General features: G+C 38.5%; 3 protein-coding genes across 4 annotated transcripts in view; all 3 read right to left on the reverse strand.

Annotated features, from left to right (window-relative positions):
- Positions 1-1,278, reverse strand: part of igf2bp2a (insulin-like growth factor 2 mRNA binding protein 2a) — a 48,750-nt gene extending 47,472 nt beyond the window's left edge. Inside the window, exon 1 of the mRNA XM_034232364.1 lies at positions 894-1,278. Within this exon, the coding sequence (XP_034088255.1) occupies positions 894-1,068 (175 nt within the window). The 5' untranslated portion in view covers positions 1,069-1,278. The remainder of the gene's footprint in view (positions 1-893) is intronic.
- A 3,151-nt stretch (positions 1,279-4,429) lies between these two features.
- Positions 4,430-12,852, reverse strand: tra2b (transformer 2 beta homolog). Its single transcript, XM_034232367.1, has 8 exons — positions 12,692-12,852; positions 10,920-11,065; positions 10,632-10,788; positions 9,970-10,158; positions 9,765-9,880; positions 5,021-5,218; positions 4,830-4,906; positions 4,430-4,744 (listed from the first exon to the last, which is right to left on the reverse strand). The coding sequence occupies exons 1-8, from the start codon at positions 12,722-12,724 to the stop codon at positions 4,734-4,736; spliced, it is 927 nt and encodes a 308-aa protein (XP_034088258.1). The 5' UTR covers positions 12,725-12,852; the 3' UTR covers positions 4,430-4,733.
- Positions 12,853-14,440: 1,588 nt separating this feature from the next.
- LOC117556827 (high choriolytic enzyme 2) lies at positions 14,441-16,305 on the reverse strand. Of its 2 annotated transcripts, none has more exons than XM_034232369.1 (8): positions 16,202-16,305; positions 16,063-16,114; positions 15,752-15,904; positions 15,544-15,661; positions 15,265-15,443; positions 15,084-15,165; positions 14,869-14,993; positions 14,441-14,763 (listed from the first exon to the last, which is right to left on the reverse strand). In XM_034232369.1, exons 1-8 carry the CDS (start codon positions 16,271-16,273, stop codon positions 14,753-14,755), a joined length of 792 nt encoding a protein of 263 aa, XP_034088260.1. In that variant the 5' UTR covers positions 16,274-16,305; the 3' UTR covers positions 14,441-14,752. The 2 variants fall into 2 exon arrangements, with proteins under 2 accessions (XP_034088260.1, XP_034088259.1); XM_034232368.1 differs by having other exon boundaries at positions 15,985-16,114.
- Positions 16,306-19,169: the final 2,864 nt, after the last annotated feature.

Below are 19,169 nucleotides of genomic sequence, written 5' to 3' on the forward strand. Positions count from 1 at the left end.
GTAGAAATCGGCGCCAACATGAAGCATGATAAGCTTTATAGTAGGGGGGAAATGGGCAGCCATGCTTTCCACTCCCACAACTCGCAGTGCAATGAGGGGTATTTGTTCTGCTCTGTTAAGAATGCAACATCAAAGAAGAGATGGTAAAGGAGAATGACTTGTACTCTTTCTATTCTAGGTAGGTTTCTTTAATTCTCCGTGACTCAGCCGGGGGTGCATTTGAAGCGCTCCTCGGCGAGGCTTGAACACGGGTTTTCGTTATTATGAGTGGCCTGGCGCAGCACGGAATTAGCGTCTCACCTCGTCCCCCCTCAGCTACCTGTTTATTAGCTCTTTCCTCCGGACCCCCATGACCCACCTCCAAGACACCTCGTAAAAACATACCCAGACATCAGAGGAACATGGATCTGACAAGTTTTCCGCGCTGGCTTTGCTGTGCTCTCTTCAATAAAATCAAGATAAAAAATAAGTGAAAAATAATTATGCCGACCCGAACCATCAGACCATCCCATACATTCCAGCGGGTGATTGCAAAGTAGCGCCCCACACTATCGGAATCTCCAAAATATAGGTTATTGTGCACGGTAATGCCGAAAGGAGGGCTAGTGTTTTCTTTAGGCAATTGGGCACTAAAGCCCTCAGTGTGTCCTGTGATCGATAAATTATCCATTTTTTGTAGGAGCGTGCATGGCTGAGCGTTCATCTAAACTCTGATGACACACGGATGTGATCGCAAACACTGTCCCGAGCAATAATACAAAAATAATAATAACACAAGTAATGATTAATATTTCGGACACACCGAGCTATTATGTTTTAACCTGATCTTGCAGTTTGACTCGCTGTGAATTGCCCCTGTCACCAGCAGCATCACTTATCAAATCCACACTTACCAGAAAGAGTCTCTATAACCTTTATGGCCGAGTTCTGGTCGGGGAAGTCCACAAAAGCATAGCCGGATTTCAGCAGGACCTGGTCGGCCACTGGCAGCTTCTTCTCCCCAAAGAGCTCCTTCAAGTCCTCGACAGTGACCGAAGGACTTAAATTCCCAACATATAGTTTGTTCATGATCTGAAAGGAAAAATCTCGTGGGGATATCAGATCTTAACAGTGAGAGTGGCGATAATTCAGAGTAGTAAAAATATAAAAAATAAAATGAAATAGAAAATCTGACGGGATAAAAAAAAACTAGCAATTACCCCCCAGGAAATTACTAAACTATAGGCGACCCCCCAGCACCAACTCTGGCCCCGGTCTAACTCTTTTAACAGAGACTGGGGGGGGAAAGTGTCGTTACGACGCTTCTCTGGAGCCAACAAGCACCGCCTCTAAATAAAATCTCCCTTAAAAATCACAAGAAAAAATGTTTGGAGGTGCATGTGCGATCACTCCTGGTTCTCCAGCGTGGAAAGTACATTGGGGAATGAAAGTGTCATGATGATCACTCGGTATATTCAGCAAAGGGATGGGCTTTAAGGAAGCAGAGGGGTTATTTCATCAAATCATAATAAGGCTCGTGCCTTGGGTCCCTCAAGCCTGGAAGAGTAAAAAAAAAAAAAAAAGCCACTGCGTGGAAAATCAAGTCGTTGTCACTGTACTTGTCGGCCCAAACAGTGTCACCGATCCCCACAGTTTGCCTCTTATTTATTTATGAGACACAGAAATATGGATTTTATAGAGATGTGGACGCAGGGGGTCCACATCTCGCCATGGATGCCTGTTTGAGATTATAAAATGCAATGTAAAATACAAATACCTAATAATATTAGGACTTAGTTTCAATAATAGAAAACTGCAAAAGAAGAAGAAAACAGGCTTTTGTTTTAAAACAATACAGAAAGTGAAACCTTAACACAGCCGTTCTTGTAGACTCTGCCCTTGTGCAGAAATGACTGTGAAACAGACATTAATGTTGACATCCTCGTCAGGTATAACTGATTAAAAGTCCTCAGACCTGCACATTTTACACATTACAAAAGGTGATGGCACTTTTGCTTTGCATTTCCACTTGTGGATGGTGCTAGTGGATGACTAAGACTAAAACTAAATCAATCTATTTTTTTTTCCTGATAATTTATTAGTAGTTATTTTAACTATGTGGAGGCCCTGCAGGGTCACTCAGCCAGCCTTAGCTCATATGGTATAGCACATTAATGGGATGTGTTTTGGAGGTGTGTGTTTGAGGGTGTGTTTTGAAGTATCTTGGCAAGATTTCAAAACAAAAGCTGAAATGCAAGGGGAAGGTCTGTGGAGCTGTATGGCGACAGACTGCAGTGCTCGTGCATGGGTCATGGCATGGATGTGTACCTACAGCAGCTACCAGGAGGAGGAGCCTGAGCCTACAGCACTGGAGTGTTTCTACATGTGACTAGCCTCTGCCTTGGAACATTACTGCCACCCTGCTGTAGTGGAGAGTGTGCCAGCAGCAGGAGTGACTGTTCCTCTGCTTGTTTACGTCAGTGTGTGAACAGAGGAATGTCCAAACTGTGGCCTATTTACAAAACAGCTCTTCAGTTACCTTCCCGATGACATGCTAACACGAGTTGTTGCAGGCCTCTCTGATGCCAGCAGAATCATTCTGAGTTCATATAGCATAAGTACTTTTAACAGCAGTTCCATTTTACTTTTCTATAAGTGAATAAACACAAAGCAGTTTAAATCAATCACACACTCAGGATATGTTGGCATCCTTTCTTACTAACATGTTATGCCCTTCTAGGTCAGTGTGCTCACAAATAGTGAGGGAACACAGAGTGATCAAAACAAACAACACACACACACGTGGACTTGTGGTATTAGAGGGGAAGAAAAGGGCGCATGTTGTTTTCAAGGTGTGGTCGACGGTGTCTTTTTGCTTTGCTCTCTATTGTCTCTTCATCTTCTTTTCCTTTGTTTGTCATTTTAACTACCCATACTTTCTTAACTCTCATCCTGATCAACCAATTCTGATTACAACAAAGGAACAATTTAACAATGAATTAAACTGGAGAGAAAAATATATAACGTTTTAAAAAGATGTTAACAGGAAGGGGTGGGGGTTGTATACAGGAAGCAAACAACAGCATTACAAGAAAAACAGGATTAAAACAAGAAATACATTTTCAGTTCACATTTTACACTTTCCATTCATATCTAGATCTCAAAAGTAAATCATTCTGCAATGTTGTGCACTATAAAAATAAACCATTGACTCAACTATTGCTCACAAATGCAGTTTTAAGGAACTGGCAGTTTAATGATTAGTTTGCTTTTTTGTTGGATTGCTCTTGTGTAAACCTTGCTAATGAGATGTATTGAATACAATCCTTCCTGTTCCCTTATTTCAAAGCAGTGTTTTTGTTCAAATGTTTGAAACAAGCAACACAAGCTTAAGAAACTTTTAAACACATAAATTGTAAGTAAATACTGCACTTGTGTTTGAAGCTTTTACATTTCTTTAAAAAGGCAGTTGTAAGTGCCTGACATAACATCCATTAATGAAGATAGTAGCATTTGGTGGATATTTAAAAATGAGGACACATGAAACCAAAATGATCAGCATTGCTCAGTCAAAATAGTTGAGTTAGCTGTATAAATATATAATATTTGGTCAAACAGAAATAACACCGACAGACTACAATAAACTGAAGCTTTAACAAGTTACTCAGTTAAGGATGTGTAGTACTGTAGTGTACCAGTAGGGGTCATACGACTGTCATGTTGAGTAGCAGTTTAAACTAAATTAATTAACTTGTTTAGCTTCATTTAATAAGGGTTCAGTTTTCCTCATCAGTTTGTTAAAGGATGATAAAGAGTGCCAACAAATAACCATTTCACACACACATGCTGTATCTATATTAGTTTAAACTTGTTACTGATACGCAGTAGCATTTAGAAGACAGATTTACAGCTCCTGGTCAGGGAATATTAGCTTGATAAATCAGACTGAATTGCCATTTAGTTTCACATCATTACTTAAATGACTCAAAGGTCTGGAATCGCAGGCTGCAGATATTTGTGTCATCTTTAATATTTGCCACAGAACGTATTAGATAAGATGGAACTGGATTTAGCCATATCTATGCAATTATTGTTTAATATGACGCGATATATCAATCTAGTAAGGATCTGTTTCTGTGTAATTTCACAAGTATGAAACAGGTAGCTTATCTTTAAGGTTATGACAAGTTTCAAGGTTTAAAAAAAGAAAAAAGCATTTTAGACTAAATTGAGCTTAATGAGTTTAATGGTGGTTCCCCAGGAAGAAATGTAGAAGACAAGCACTTCCATTTCATTTGTTTAAGTTAAGAGAACAAACATAGTTTGGAAATGATCCCATAGTAATGTAATGAGATGACGGCTACGATACATCCTTGACTGTTTTATAACATCCTTGCAGCAGCAACAGGTTAAAGTATGTACAGATGCTGTGAGGAAGGACATGAGTCAGTTTGGAAAAGAAAGCCTCTTAGTTTTAATCCGTTTAGAGATGAGCGTTCACTCAATTGTTATACAAAAAATACATTAACAAAAACATTAATATATCTTCCACGGCTGACATTGCCTAAACATTTCAAAATAAAAAACACGAGGGTACAGCTCGATTCATGACAACTGCTGACAACTAAAATACATTTACTGGTCATGTACGATAGAAACAGAAGTGTGATTATCACCTTAAGAAGATCTATTCTGAAATCAATCATCAAATATTTCCTGTCTGTGTGGGAGGTGGAGGGGCTTGACAGCAACATTTAGTAGCGTCCTGTGAAGTAAAACAGAGTCTTTAGACAAAATGTAACCCTTTATATTAGCCAATAAAAGAGTAGATTATTGTGGAAATGACTCACGGGGAGAATAAGAGCGCGATCGGGACCGAGTCTTGTAATTCCCTCTGCAGTACGGAGACGGAGATCGCCTTCTGGAACTAGACAAAATAAAGACTTTTTGTATTTCCTATTTTTCAGCTTCAGATAAAATACAACAAATTGGGAAAACATTTTATAATCTGGAGGATTTATGCTAAAGGATTAATAGTCACCTGTATGAGCGTTGGTGGTCCCTGTCGTCATAGCGATCATAGCCACCTCGGTCGGATCCACGATCGTATCCTCGGTCGGATCCACGGTCGTATCCTCGGTCGGATCCGCGGTCATGTCCGCGGTCATAGTCACGTGAATTGCGCCGAGGAGCGCTTGGACCGCTTGGACCACTTCCACTGCTGCTTCCCCCCCCTCCGCTGCACACAGGACAGTTCAACGATGAGACAATTACATTTCCTGCAATTCCCTCTCAATTTGAAAGATTATCCTAATGATATAGCAGTGAGAGCTTAGTTCAAATGTGTCAAGTCTGTATAGTCTGTGGTTAACGCTTGTGTTCTCTCAGCAGCACCATACAGCCATTTTTGTGGAAACAAAACTTTACCTTATTGAGGTCACTCATTGCTTTTAAACAGGAAACAAAAACAATATAGGCCCAATCCCAAACCACTCCCTCGACCCTACCCCTCTGTGATGGAGTGAACTCCGTCTGTAGCTACACTCGCAGCTCAACGAGGCTCCCTCCTGTCAGATGGAGGGAGTAAATACAGCGGCAAGCTTTGGGACGGCCTTCCCTCTCTTCGGCAGAAACAGGAAATGCCGTAACTGTATGTAACAACGGTTTCAAATCAGCATCTCTTAGACAAAAAATTAAAATTAATAACTCAAATAAAACTAAACATCTTTCATTGTGTTACTTTTTTGTAAAGCTCTTTTAGTTTTAAACCTGATTTTTATAAGCTTCTTAGTTTTTGCAACAGTCTGTAAATATACACAACTTTATAATAAAATGCACACATTTACCTTTTTCTAGACTAAACACAGGTACGATCCTAAGTTAAAACACATGAGGTTATCATGAGGTTGTTAACATTGAAATGTATCAGTGGATGTTTGCTGGAACTACTTGTTAACAGCTTGTTTCCTGACGGTCAGGTAGAGACCGGTCTCAAGTCAGCACCACTGCAGACTCGCTGTTTGAGGGCTTGATAGCCCACTCCCCCTCCACACTCGGTTTGGAACAGCACTTAATATGGCGGACCCTCCGCGCGAACGGAGGGGTAGGGTAGGGCGTGGTTTGGGATTGGGCCATAATGTGGTGGTTGCAAGGGCTCTATTCTATGTTTAATATTTCACTTTGATTTATTTATAAAGACCATTTAATTTGTGACCCACTACTTTCCAGCTGAATTGGATACTTTGATTAGTTTATTTATTTTTTTCGAGCGTGTAAAACCAAAGAAAATACAAATGAAACAAAAGATGATACAGACATGATACAGTACTATACAAATGAATGCAATAACAAAACGAAATATTTAATTAATAATTGAATAATCTGTAGTATCATTGTCTGATAACAATAAAAAACAAAACTTTAGCTAATTACACGTCCGAAAAGGGGTCGGAAGAAGTTTACACTTATTTAATCCGACCCCTTCTCCCTTTTTTTTTTCTTTTTACATCTTAATATATGTTAACATACAATATAAATGTATACTTTAACCTTGAATAATTTATATAATCATTCATATAATATATACAGGCAAGTCAGGAGAATGGTCATATATATATATATATATATATATATATATATATATATATATACACACACATATGTACATACACAAATTCATACAAACACAAATTCATAAATTGAATACAAAACAAGAACATAACAGTTATGGTTTAGCAGTGTCCTCCCTGTACCTTGTGAGAATTGTGTCTTTATACCTCTTTTTGAATAGTTTGATGTTTGGACATCCCTTTAGCTCCTCACTCAAATTGTTCCAGATCTTCACCCCACAAACAGAAACACAAAAACTTCTCTTTGTTGTGCACGTGATTAACATAAGTGAATCACGTAAATTATAATTCCCTTGTCTTTCATTGAACAATATCTGAATATTCCAGGTAATTGAACGTTTTTTGCCTTAAACATGATTTGTGCAATTTGGAATTTAACAAGATCTGACAGTTTTAATAATTTCAGCTCTAAGAATAATGGGTTTGTATGATCCCTATAGCCGACATTTGTAATAAGTCTTATTGCTCTTTTTTGTAAAATAAATAGGGATTGTGTTGTAGTTTTATAATTACTGCTCCAAACCTCTGCACAGTAACTTAAATAAGGTAACACCAATGAACAGTAAAGAATGTAGAGGGAATTTTGATCAAGAATCTTGTTTTGCCTTGTTTAATATTGCAATACTTCTTGAGACTTTGGAATGAATATGTTTTATGTGTGGTTTCCAGCTCAGTTTCTCATCAATTGTGATTCCAAGGAATTTATGTTCTTTAACTCTCTCAATGAAAATCCCATCTATCTTAATGGATGCTAGTGTATTGCTATTTCCAAATATGATTAATGTTGTTTTATTCATGTTTAATGATAACTTATTACTGTTTAGCCATAACTTTAGTTTGCATATTTCAGCTGTGATCTCTTCCAATAGTAGCTGTACATTGTCCCCAGAACAAAATATATTAGTGTCATCAGCAAACAAAACCAACTTGAGTACTGTCGATACATTGCATATTTCATTAATATACATAATAAATAGTATCGGCCCCAATACTGACCCCTGGGGGACACCGCATGTAATGTCCAAATATGAAGAACAACACTCTCCCAGCTTCACAAACTGTTGCCTGTTGGTTAAATAACTCCTTACCCATTCCAAAACTACACCCCTGATTCCATAACGTTCCAGTTTCTTTATTAATATGTCATGATTAATTGTGTCAAATGCTTTTTTTAGGTCAATGAATATTCCAATGGCATGTTTCTTTTGGTCAATTGAGCTAGTAATTTCTTCAAGTGAGTCTATTAAAGCCATCGATGTTGATCTATTGGCTCTGAATCCGTATTGACTTTCGGTGAGAAGTTTGTGTTTTTCTATGAAATTGTCCAGTCGGTTATTGAAAAGCTTTTCAAGAATCTTTGAGAATTGTGGTAGAAGTGAGACAGGTCTATAGTTTATGAAGTGATGCTTGTTCCCAGCTTTGAACAAAGGTATGACTTTTGCTATTTTCATTTTGTTAGGAAATGCACCAGTTTGGAATGATAAGTTACATGTGTGTGTGAATGGTTTTGAAATAACATCTATAACCTTTTTTAATACAGTCATGTCAATGTCATCACAATCGGTAGATTTTTTGTTTTTACTTTTCGTTACAATATCAACTACTTCTCTTTCATCCACTGCTGTGAGGAACATTGAGAAAGGATTACGTTTTACAGTTTTTTTTCTGATGTTCCTCCATCAGGGATTTTACCTGCTAATTCAGGTCCAACATTTACAAAGAAATCATTGAAACTGTTGGATACAACATCCATATTTTCCTCTTCCTTATCCTTGTCAATGAAGTATGTGGGATAACTCCTTTTTCTAGACCCATTTTTTATAATACTATTCAGTATGCTCCATATTCCTTTAATGTTGTTTTTATTTTTGTTTAGTAATTTCCAATAGTATTCACTTTTGCAGGTCCTTATTATAATTGTTAATTTATTTTTATATTCTTTATATCTAATCTCTGTCTCCTTTGTTTTATTTCTCAGGAAATCTCTATACAATGCATTTTTCTTTTTACAGGCATTTTGTAAACCCCTTGTGATCCATGGACATTCTACATATTTCATTTTTCTACTGTATTTGACAATTGGGCAGTATGTATTATATAATGATAAAAACATTCTCAGGAATTGATCATATGCACTGTCAATATTGTTTTCTTTGTATAAATCGTCCCATCTTTGTGCCAGTAAAGCATTTTTTAAAGCGTTCATTGCTTCCTCTGATCTAACTCGTCTGTATTGAGTAGCATTGTCCGGCATGTTATTACTGTAGTTTTTGTCATAAACTGCAAATACTGGTAGGTGGTCACTTATATCATTTATTAAGAGTCCACTTACTGTATTGTTTTCTATGTCATTTGTGAATATATTGTCTATGAGAGTAGCACAGTGCGATGTGATTCTGCTGGGTCTAGTCATTTTTGGATATAAACTCATACTGTACATTGTGTTGATAAATTCTTCTGTCATGCTGTGATTATTTGGATTTAGAAGGTCAATATTGAAGTCACCACAAATGAAAACTGTTTTATTAATCACTTTTGAGAATATTTCCTCCATCCAGTCCTTGAAAATCTCAATACTAGAGCCGGGTGCTCTATATATACAACTGATGATTACATTTTTCGTTTTTTCTTTGCAGATTTCAATTGTGATACATTCCAATACATTATCAATCACTGTTGACATATAATTCATCACCTTAAATTGTAAAGTATTGTCCACATACAAGGCTACTCCTCCTCTACCCTTGTTTTGTCTATTTATGTATCTGAGTTCATAGCCCTCCAGCTCCCTCGCTCTACCCCTCGCTATCGCGTGAAGGGTCTGCTTTATGCGCTCCACACAGTAACCCTGCTGCGTGCTCACTAGCACACACCCCCCCCCCCCCTACCCCTCAAAAGGCCCGGTTTTTTTCATTTTAAGGATGTGCACCAAGCAACATCTCCAGGTGCTCCTTTGAGAACCAGGGCAAAAAAGTTATGTGCACCCCTGTTTATAAATGAACATATAACACTAAAATAAAACAATAATATTAGCTCCTAATGGAAAAAAAAACAGCCTCTCAATGTTTTACATAAGAAATGATAAGCATACATAATTAACTCCAATAGAATACATACAAATCGAAGACTTGAGACAAACTTAGTATGTTTCCTTACTATGTGGGCCGGCCCATGTAGATTCCAGGGGTCGGGGTGTGCGGTCTCTTTGTGATGGAGAAGTCCACCCTGATCCTACGACCATCCAGCTCCATGCCATTGGCTCGTTCCTTTGCCTGACGGTGAACAAACATTGCATTACTGTTTCGGACCCAGAAAGTATTTCAGGGTTTAGGAGGGTCTTTTCAAACTCCTGCTCTTTTACCTCTTTCGCGTCAACAGAGTTCTCAAAGTAGACGAAAGCAAAGCCCCTGGAGCGCCTCGACTGCTGGTCGCACACAATAGAGACATCCGCCAGGGGGCCGTACTTAGAGAAGACGTCCCTCAGATCCCTCTCTGTGGTGTACAAACTCAGGCCAAACACTCCCACGCAGCCGTTTGGATCTGGATTAGCCTGCAATTTTAGAGATATTACAGTTGTGAAGAGTCTTTCATACTAAAAACCAAAGCTTTTCTGTTTTTTATTTTTCACAATTTAATTTCTTTATTCCGAGTATATTCAGACAGCATGCAGAAAGAACAAAAGCAAAACTGATCGACCTCTGAATAGGGCTGCAACCGACAATCATTTTCTTTGTCTTTTTTCTTCTTAAATGTTAGTTAAATTAGTTGTTTGGTAAATGAAATATTAACCAAAATGCGATGTGTGGATCAGTGTTTCCCAAAGCCCAAGATCACATTTAAGAAGCTGGCGATAGAGATGACAGACTTTAATTTTCTTACAAATTCACTCAAACCAATTAAAATATCAAAATAGTAGGGGATTCATTTAGTAGTCGACAACATAATGATTTATATTAGCAGGTCTTCTTTTACAATAGGAGAAAAAGTAATATAACCTACTCACAAGGGCCTTTGAGTACTTACGCGGTTGCCGATGTGCCGGCGTCGGTCAGACATCGGGGAGCGGCTGTGGCTCCTGCGCCGGCGCTCTCCGCTGTACGAGCGGCTGTGAGACCGGCGGCGATGGGACCTCGAGCGGGAGCGAGAGCGGCTATAATGTCTCCTCGAGCCGCGGTGCGACCTGTAGACAGAAACACCATTTTATTGCTTGAATATTTATGTACAACCAACTTCTCTAAATCGTCTCCCAAAAGATAAACAAGAGGGAGTTTTGTAAAATAATAAATAAATAATGATAACACAGACACTCACCCAGATTTCGACCTGGATCGAGAGAGAGATTTAGAGCGGGAGTGGCGGGAGCCATCTTTTGAGTGGGCAGGCGACAGAGCTGGGGAACGGCTTGCTGAATTCCTGGAGCCTCGTGGACTCACACTCCGGGATGAGAAGCGAGAATCCTGAACAAACCACACACAATACCTTCATTAGGATGAATGAGATGACAAAGTGACGTTTGCCTAATTAGTTGTATGTAAAAAGTACAAAAAATAACATAATTTAGGATTGTGGAATAGGAATGCAGGTATATATATATATTATCGATGAATAATGTGATGTCAATAGGCTTACTTTTATAAATACAATTAAAATGTAAATGTTATGGAGAAACAAATGTTTCAGTTGTGTAATAATTGTAGTCATTTTAACTGTTCAAAGACAACAACATGCACGCATTTGACAAACAGACCAGAGATTTACTTAGCACTTTGGCCTTATCCAGATTACTTCTTTAACTTCATTTCTGTAACTTCATTACTTCACATTATTCTTCTTTCTTCGATTGTTTTACTTCTTCTGACTTCCCCCATCTCACACACTGCCCAAACTTCTTCCCCTTCACATGTTTAGCATGCATTGAACAATTCAGCTTCACACATCTGAGCTGCAAATTATTGAAAATAAAGAGCACTTCTTCCGCATTTTCTTCGTCCAATCTTAACCTTAATGAAAAAGAAAAGGATGAAGAATGACTTCAACTAAAACTGCAGGATCATTAAACTTTGAACATGTTATTAAAATATCATCACATGCTTCCAAATGTTTTAGACCACACAATACAAATATTTATGAATGTAAAGTCCTACAAATATTTCACATTCAGTGGTTCTCCGTTCACTGTTATGTCTTATTGGCCACTTGTAGTTAGAAGTATACAAACAATTGGGTTGTGTCGACGTGAGAAACAAAATAACATTGAACCCCAGTCTCCTATACATGTGTACGATAGCAAGAAGAATAAAATGAGTTATACAGTAATTACTTATCATTTTTTACCTTTACATTTATTTTGCAACAACAAAATATGTTCCATAGAATAAAAAACATTATTTAAAGTGGCCTCTAACGCATCACACTGTTTATAAAACCACTGAATGTCAAAGATTCTTATTAAAGTTTAAACTGTGTATTCATTAAGGGTTTACATTTTTTTAATCTTGGTTTAAGGTAAACCACACAAACTCCAAATGCTTCTGCCACTCATTTGTATAACATCACTAGCACTGACAAGACAGACATGAAATCATAGGAGCCACATTCAGCAGAGTAAAACCAACAACTGAAACAGAATATACTAGGTGTGAATGTGAGTGAGTGCTAATGAAGGAGAAGACATTAAGTCTAACCCATGTTAAACACGGATGCCTTCATTTCATCATCGGTTTGTGTTTAAATATCACTGTTGGCTAAAGTTCGCCTGAACACTGCAGCCTGTGGCCTAGCTAACAATGTTCAGCTAACGGTAGCCAGCTAGCTATCCAAGTTAACAGATATTAGCAGACTATTATTTAATGCAACGTTACTTTGGACGTGGCTTATTGTTTTATAGTTGAGTAATGTATTATAGCGAATAAAACAAGAACATTAAAAAGTCTATCTTTGATAAAATAGCTCATAATCCAGCCTAACATTTCGATTTGAGTTGAGCTTGCTAGCTAACGTTTGCCAACAGTCAACGTTACCTCTTTACAACCTAGTTCTTTATATATTAACGCTAGCCTTCTTCAAACGCTACTCATACATACCCGCTCGCCGTAACCTTTGCCACTGTCGCTCATTTTAGTACCGCAATATCACAGTTGTTTATGCCGCTATGCTAACCAGCTAGCTACAAACCACCGTAATTTGTTTGTGGAGTGTGCTGCTGCAGGAGCGACTATAAGCCCCTCCCCCTGCGCGGCATTATTCCATGCGTTGGGCACATGACCACTATACATTCTTACATATTATATTAATTAATTATTAATAATGTAACTTTTTACGAGTAAGTTATATATCCTCCTGGGACCCGAGGGAAAAAAGTGTCTTCCAATTTATTTTCTTTTTTGTGATTTCCTACTTATTTAGGGTTAAAAAAAAACATCTTGCAATTGCACTGTAGAGGACGTCGGGACCATATTAGTTTGAAAAGACAGCCAAAATTAACAGATAGACTATGTAACGTATTATGGTTATAGATTGATATTAATACAATAATACATTCACCTTTATTTAAAACATGAATAAGTAATTGATCTGAACATTGCTGTTTATTTGGTCACTAAAAAACTAGTTTGTTTTTTGGTGAATCTTTCCAGATCTTCAAAGTCTTTCAATATGTAGTAGGAAAAGTACCTCATTGACTCCAGTCGGCACGGGCTGTAGGGTCATCTTGACTATAGTTTTATGGATGTGGTCTCCATTTGACCATGCTCATAGAAACAAAGCTTGCATTCCTGAGGCAATTCTCATTTTTCATGGCTCCACTTAAAATAAAAACAACAATAAGACATACGTGCTACTCTTGGCCCACAGAGGGCCATGTCTTTCCAGCTCGTCCTTATCTGTCTCTCTGTCTGTATCTGTGCGCTCATGGAGCCTCCTGCATCTTTCCCCCCCCTTCTTCTTGACCCTCTTCTATTCCAGGTGTGAAATCCTCATCTCTCTCATCATCTGAGAGCTCAACATCTGAATCTCCCTTAACTATCTGGTACAGAAAATGTCTGCTTCAGTTCCGTCTCCTGCAACGATATTGAGTCATTAAGTCCATGAAGATGGTCCTGACGTCCTCTAGAATGGACATTTATAAAAGGGCTGTTATTTGAAAACTTGAATTATTTAATTGCTTTCAGAACTAATTATATAGTTCCTCACATGTTAATAAACAAGAACATATATGATTTTCATGGTAAATATTACCATTATTCAACAATATTTGACTTCTCCTCCTGCTTCTATAACATTTTGTTTTTGGTATGCCAGCCATTTTGGATGAAAAGAAAGAGGAACTTCCCAGCATGCCATTTTAACCAATGACATATCACTGGAAAGACCAGGATGTCCTCTGTACAGTACATCAGGGATTGATAGAGTAGCTCAAAAGAGTAAAAGGAGATGCATGTTAACAAAATGTCCACTACAGTGAACATTTTCAATGGGCTGGGTCCCAGGAGGATATGTTCAATCAAACTCTGTCTTTCTAATAACATGACTAAACTAGGCTATTGAACAATGGCTAGGCGAAAGTGTTGAGAGTGAAATGTAAGTTAAATAAAGGTTTAACCTTGAGGGTTTTACAATCAAGCAACTGCAAAGAAAGTGTGAATAATGAAAACATTAAGTGCATAAGGTGTTAAAAAAAATTGGAATTGTGTGCAGTGATCAGCAATGTTCACTGAAAATCTGAACAGAAAAGGGAGACAAATACTTCTTAAAGATAGAGATGTGACAAATGAAGTGAACAACAGTCTAATACTCAATACATTTTACATTTTCTTTATTTAAATTGAGCAGGATTTGTGAATGAAGCAGAAATGGAACAATTGATTTGAAGATGTGATGCAGTGATCTACTTGGCAGCAGTGGGTAAACGTACTACAGTGAGATGTCAACTTTATTAGTGAAAAGCAGCTTTATATTTACTTTATTTATATCTCAAACCAGTAGATTGTACTCAGAACTGACTCGACACAATCTAAAAGCAGGAAGCTATCTAAAAGTAAATACTAAATTAGCATAATATTGTTTCCCATCAAATGTAGGCTACTTATGACCGGAGGTTACAATTAACCATTTTCCACAGAACTTGACACACACTCTGGATCCAGTTAGTTGACTCCTGTAGTGGGGAGTAGAGAGACAATGCAATCAATCAAAAGATAATTCAACATCTTTAAAGGAGAGAAAGATATATATTTTCAGGCGAATGTTCAAATCAACCTACCACAGTTATATAGGACATTTATTTTATGAAGATCTAGATTACTGGGTCCGTCTCGCTGGCCAATGGGAACATAAGGATCAGGTCTGGGGATGATTGTTGGTCCGCCATCTTCAGAGAAGGCATATCTAGATAAAAGATACATGAAGCATATGGTATGGTGACGCCCCAGCTAAACATGGAAAACCAATAATGATGTTGCCTGAAAGATCACTCACCTTCCATAATGCATGACAGAGTTGTAGTCATATGGACTGTTGAGATTGTTTGTTGCCTGTTTCCTGAAGTTATGAGCTTGGTCTGTCAAAACATGAAAGATACAAGGACACAAAACTCATAAGAAAAGGACTCAAAAGGTAAAGAAAGTGCTCTATGGATGCAATGACATAATGCGCCAACCTGCCATGATGTTTTTCCATACAATTGAGACATAGTGGTCTCGATCTGAGCGAGATTGCTCATGTACAAAACCAAGAGCATGCATGAACTCGTGGGCAGCGACTCCTGACCACATGCATCCAGGAGTCTGCAGTGACAGGGTCTGGCTTCCTCCAGTCTGCCCCAGGAACGACCAGCAGCTTTGGGTACAAAACGGGAAATGACCATCTCGATGGAAAATCACCATATTAAAATGAAATACACAGCACATTTCAAACCACATGTAGCAATCATGCTCACCCATATCTAGGCTGAATATCAAGGAAGCTGGCTTCCTGAGTACGTGGAACAAATCTAATACACGTTCCAGCAGTAATGTCTTGCATCCCAGTTTCTATGGTGATTCTGTCCATGTCCTCTGCCGAAAAAACAAAAACAAATAATAATTTGACAAAGATTTGAATTGTCAATGCCTTTACAATGTGTTTTTACATCGGGGGATTCATACCATATATTGGAGAGAGCATGAAGGGAACATAAACAAATCCATCAACTGCTTTAGGCCACAGACAGGCATTGCCAGGGCAGGTTATGGCACTCCGAAAATACGAGCTGGCAATATCTCCATCTCTGAAGGACATTCCTCGGAGAAATCGCAACCCTAGTAATACAAAATAATGAATAAGTCCAGGGTATACAAACAAATGTTAGGTTGAATTTTAGAACTCAATTAAGCCTTACTGCGATTTACTTCCAGGATTTGATCCATTGCGTTCATGTCATCATGATCATGGTCTGTAAATTCGTTTGAAATCCCACCTGAGTATGTCCTTCTCAACCTCACTTTTGCCTCATGTAGTCCAGTAGAATTCTGTAATGAAAAGTTGCATTATGTTTTCGAAGATCTATTAAAGTGGACCTACAGCCATAACATATTTTCTCTTGGTAGCCTACTAACCTTAACAGGTAGAGTGTACGCCTGGCACAGTAGGCCGAACAAGACACCCAGAAGGATCATGGTAGAATGCATTGTTGTGTTTGAGACTGGTGCACCAGGTTCAGTCTGCTGTTTTCTGATGCCAGAGCCTCTCCTCCACTGAGTATATATACCCACTTCTCCTCCAGAGCTCTGCACTGATTGGGCCGTTATTCCATGATGAAGCATGATTAAGACCCCTCATCATCCAGCATGTGTAATTTACTCAAGTCCACTGCTGATCCGTAAGAGGTGGTCTTGATGCTGACCTTCACTGGACCCCGTACTTAGTGCATGTAAGATTCAGCACTTTTAGAAAGTAAGACTCTTTAAAGATGCTACAACACAGCAGGAGAATAACTGTCCACCAAGTCCAACAGACCAGCAATTTGTGTCTGACTGTAATGGCAACCAGTGATTTTGCGATAAACCATCAGTTGATAACTGGCTTGACCACAATAATTTTGTCATGAAGGTAAATATATAAAAACTAACCCTTATCCTTCACCAAAGTGTATTTATATATTTACCAAGGGGCCAATTTGAAGGACAAAGACTGAGGAACGTTTATGACATTTTGCCTGTGGTGCTTTAAGAACATTAGTTCTATAATATTTCGGGTTAAGGGCGCATTGTTTCAAGAATACATTCATGTGCTGTCATACCATAAATGAGTTCCTTGCAGACCCTAGTTACTCTTTGCTCAGTGAGTTTTGCTTGCTGGTATCTTCAGGCACAATAGATTTAAAGGTCACCTATTGCCTATTCCATGTCTTCTATACATCAACATGTGTCCCCCTCTGTGTAAAGAGATTCTGAATGTTTCAGGAAAAAATATTCGCTCACTTTTGGTCCTGATCCATTTATATAAAAACCTGTCTGAAAATGAGCTGATCAGATGTTGGCCACTTTATGAAGTCATACCGATGTTTTGGCTTGTGTAACCTTTAGCCAATAACCTACCAAGGTAACATCCCCCACCTTATCACCTGAATCTCCCCCTAGAGCACCATTAGGTCTTAGTTCTGCAGGTCTCCCTTGAAAAAGAGATCATTGATCTCAATGGGATTTTACCTAATTAAGGTTTTGAATTGAATTAGGCACTTTCACACCGGATTACTTTTCCCCGTACTTTTCCCTTTTAGTTCCGATAGTTCCTGGGATTTTGCATTCACACCAAAAAGAGAATTTAGTTCATGAGAACTTTTCAGTCCCTGCTAGAGAGAAGGTACTTTCCTGGGGAGAAAAAAGTTCCAATTTCTGATTGGCTGGGTGAATTGCAAACCACGGCCCCTAAAACTCGGAAAAGTTTTGTGAAGCCGCCATAGTATTAGTTGGCATTAGCATTATTAGCATTAGCCCCGCGCACCAACGGAGAGAGAATAACTTATGGCAACACAACAAAAAAAATGGGAGTGGTGGAGTATGGGCTCAGAACAGTCTCATAATACACACATGCGCACAGAAGCAGGGCCGGCCCTGACCAATTTGCTGCCCTAGGCAAGATTTTAGCTGGCGCCCCCCCCCCCAAATGCAGAAACTTACACTTACTATGACTCGCGCATGCATGGTTGTGGCATTACCACCAACACAAAAAGATATGGACACAAGATGTGTGCAACTGTATTTAGTTTCCTATCCATTTGAACATGATTTAAGTGGGGGGGGGGGACCTCACCTCCTCTAGGGGGGTCCGGGGGCATGCACCCCCGGGAAGACTTTTTTTTTTTAATATTGAAGTTAAAAGCATCAATCTGGTGCACTTTGAGAGCAACATTAGGAGATCTATGGACACCTCTCAACACGATATGAAACAGAACTGTAAGTAGATTTTCTTTTTCTTTATGGATACTTTACAAATCACTCCCCTTTCAAACTGTATTCTTGTTTATTAATAACAACTTTTTTGTACTGTCATATAGTATTTTATACCTGTTTTTCACCTATTCTCTTATTTTTTTATAACTATAATGATCATATAAAGGTGTGCCTTTACCTCACTGAGCTGAGGTTATCAGAGCCTCTCAGTCTTTCAGGGGAGAGCTCTCTTAAGCTCTCCCCCCCGCGGCCGCTTACACAGTAAATTCCAATGTTAATAAAAGCACACTGTGTACGTTTTTTGGGAGTTTGATTTATTTTAAATTAACACTAATATACAATTTAAACCTATAATTGCACACTACCATTATTTCAAAAAAATAACAATTTCACATAAACCTCTGGTTTTTACTGGGGCTGGGGCAGTTCAACTTGATTTGGGGGGGGGTGCCATAGTTTATGGGCGCTGTACGCAATATAGGCGTAGTTCTGTTAGTATAAGATAATAAGATGTACTTTGTTGATCCAAAATCGGGAAATTGTGTTGTTATGAAATTTAAAAAAAAATATTTTTTTAATTTCTAACTTTTATTTTTATTTTTCTCCCCAATTTTCGGCGCCCCCTATGGGTTGATGAAATAAAATCCAAATACAGAAAAAAGTTTGACATGTGTATTTTTGATCCTCACATATTTGTTTTCCGTTTAAAACCTCTGAACCTGCAAACACAAATCGCTTTCTGTGCACGGATCGCTGTGCATTCGTGTGTGGGTTTTTTGCATAGACTGTATATATATTTTTTGAGACTCCCCTGACGCTCAGCCGATTCGTACTTGTAATTATTTCTATCTATAGCCAATCAGATGTCTCCTCAATTCTAAGCCAATCACATGAGCGCGCCTCCACGAGGTTAGATTTCTTGCGTTCATGACGTAGCGCTTCATGTACGCATTTTGCGCAGTCCGGAGCTGACAGCTCCATGGAGCCTGTCTGCAGGCGCTAATCTCAGGACACCCTCCACTCTCAGTACAGCGCCACTTTCCGAACAGGAAATGCACGCAAATACAAGCATTTATATTATTAAGGTACAGCGCCACTTTCCAAACCATTGTTGAATGCTTGTGTACACAAA

Source organism: Gymnodraco acuticeps, unplaced genomic scaffold (assembly GCF_902827175.1).
Source record: "Gymnodraco acuticeps unplaced genomic scaffold, fGymAcu1.1, whole genome shotgun sequence".
In the NCBI taxonomy this organism is placed as follows: Eukaryota; Metazoa; Chordata; class Actinopteri; order Perciformes; family Bathydraconidae; genus Gymnodraco; species Gymnodraco acuticeps.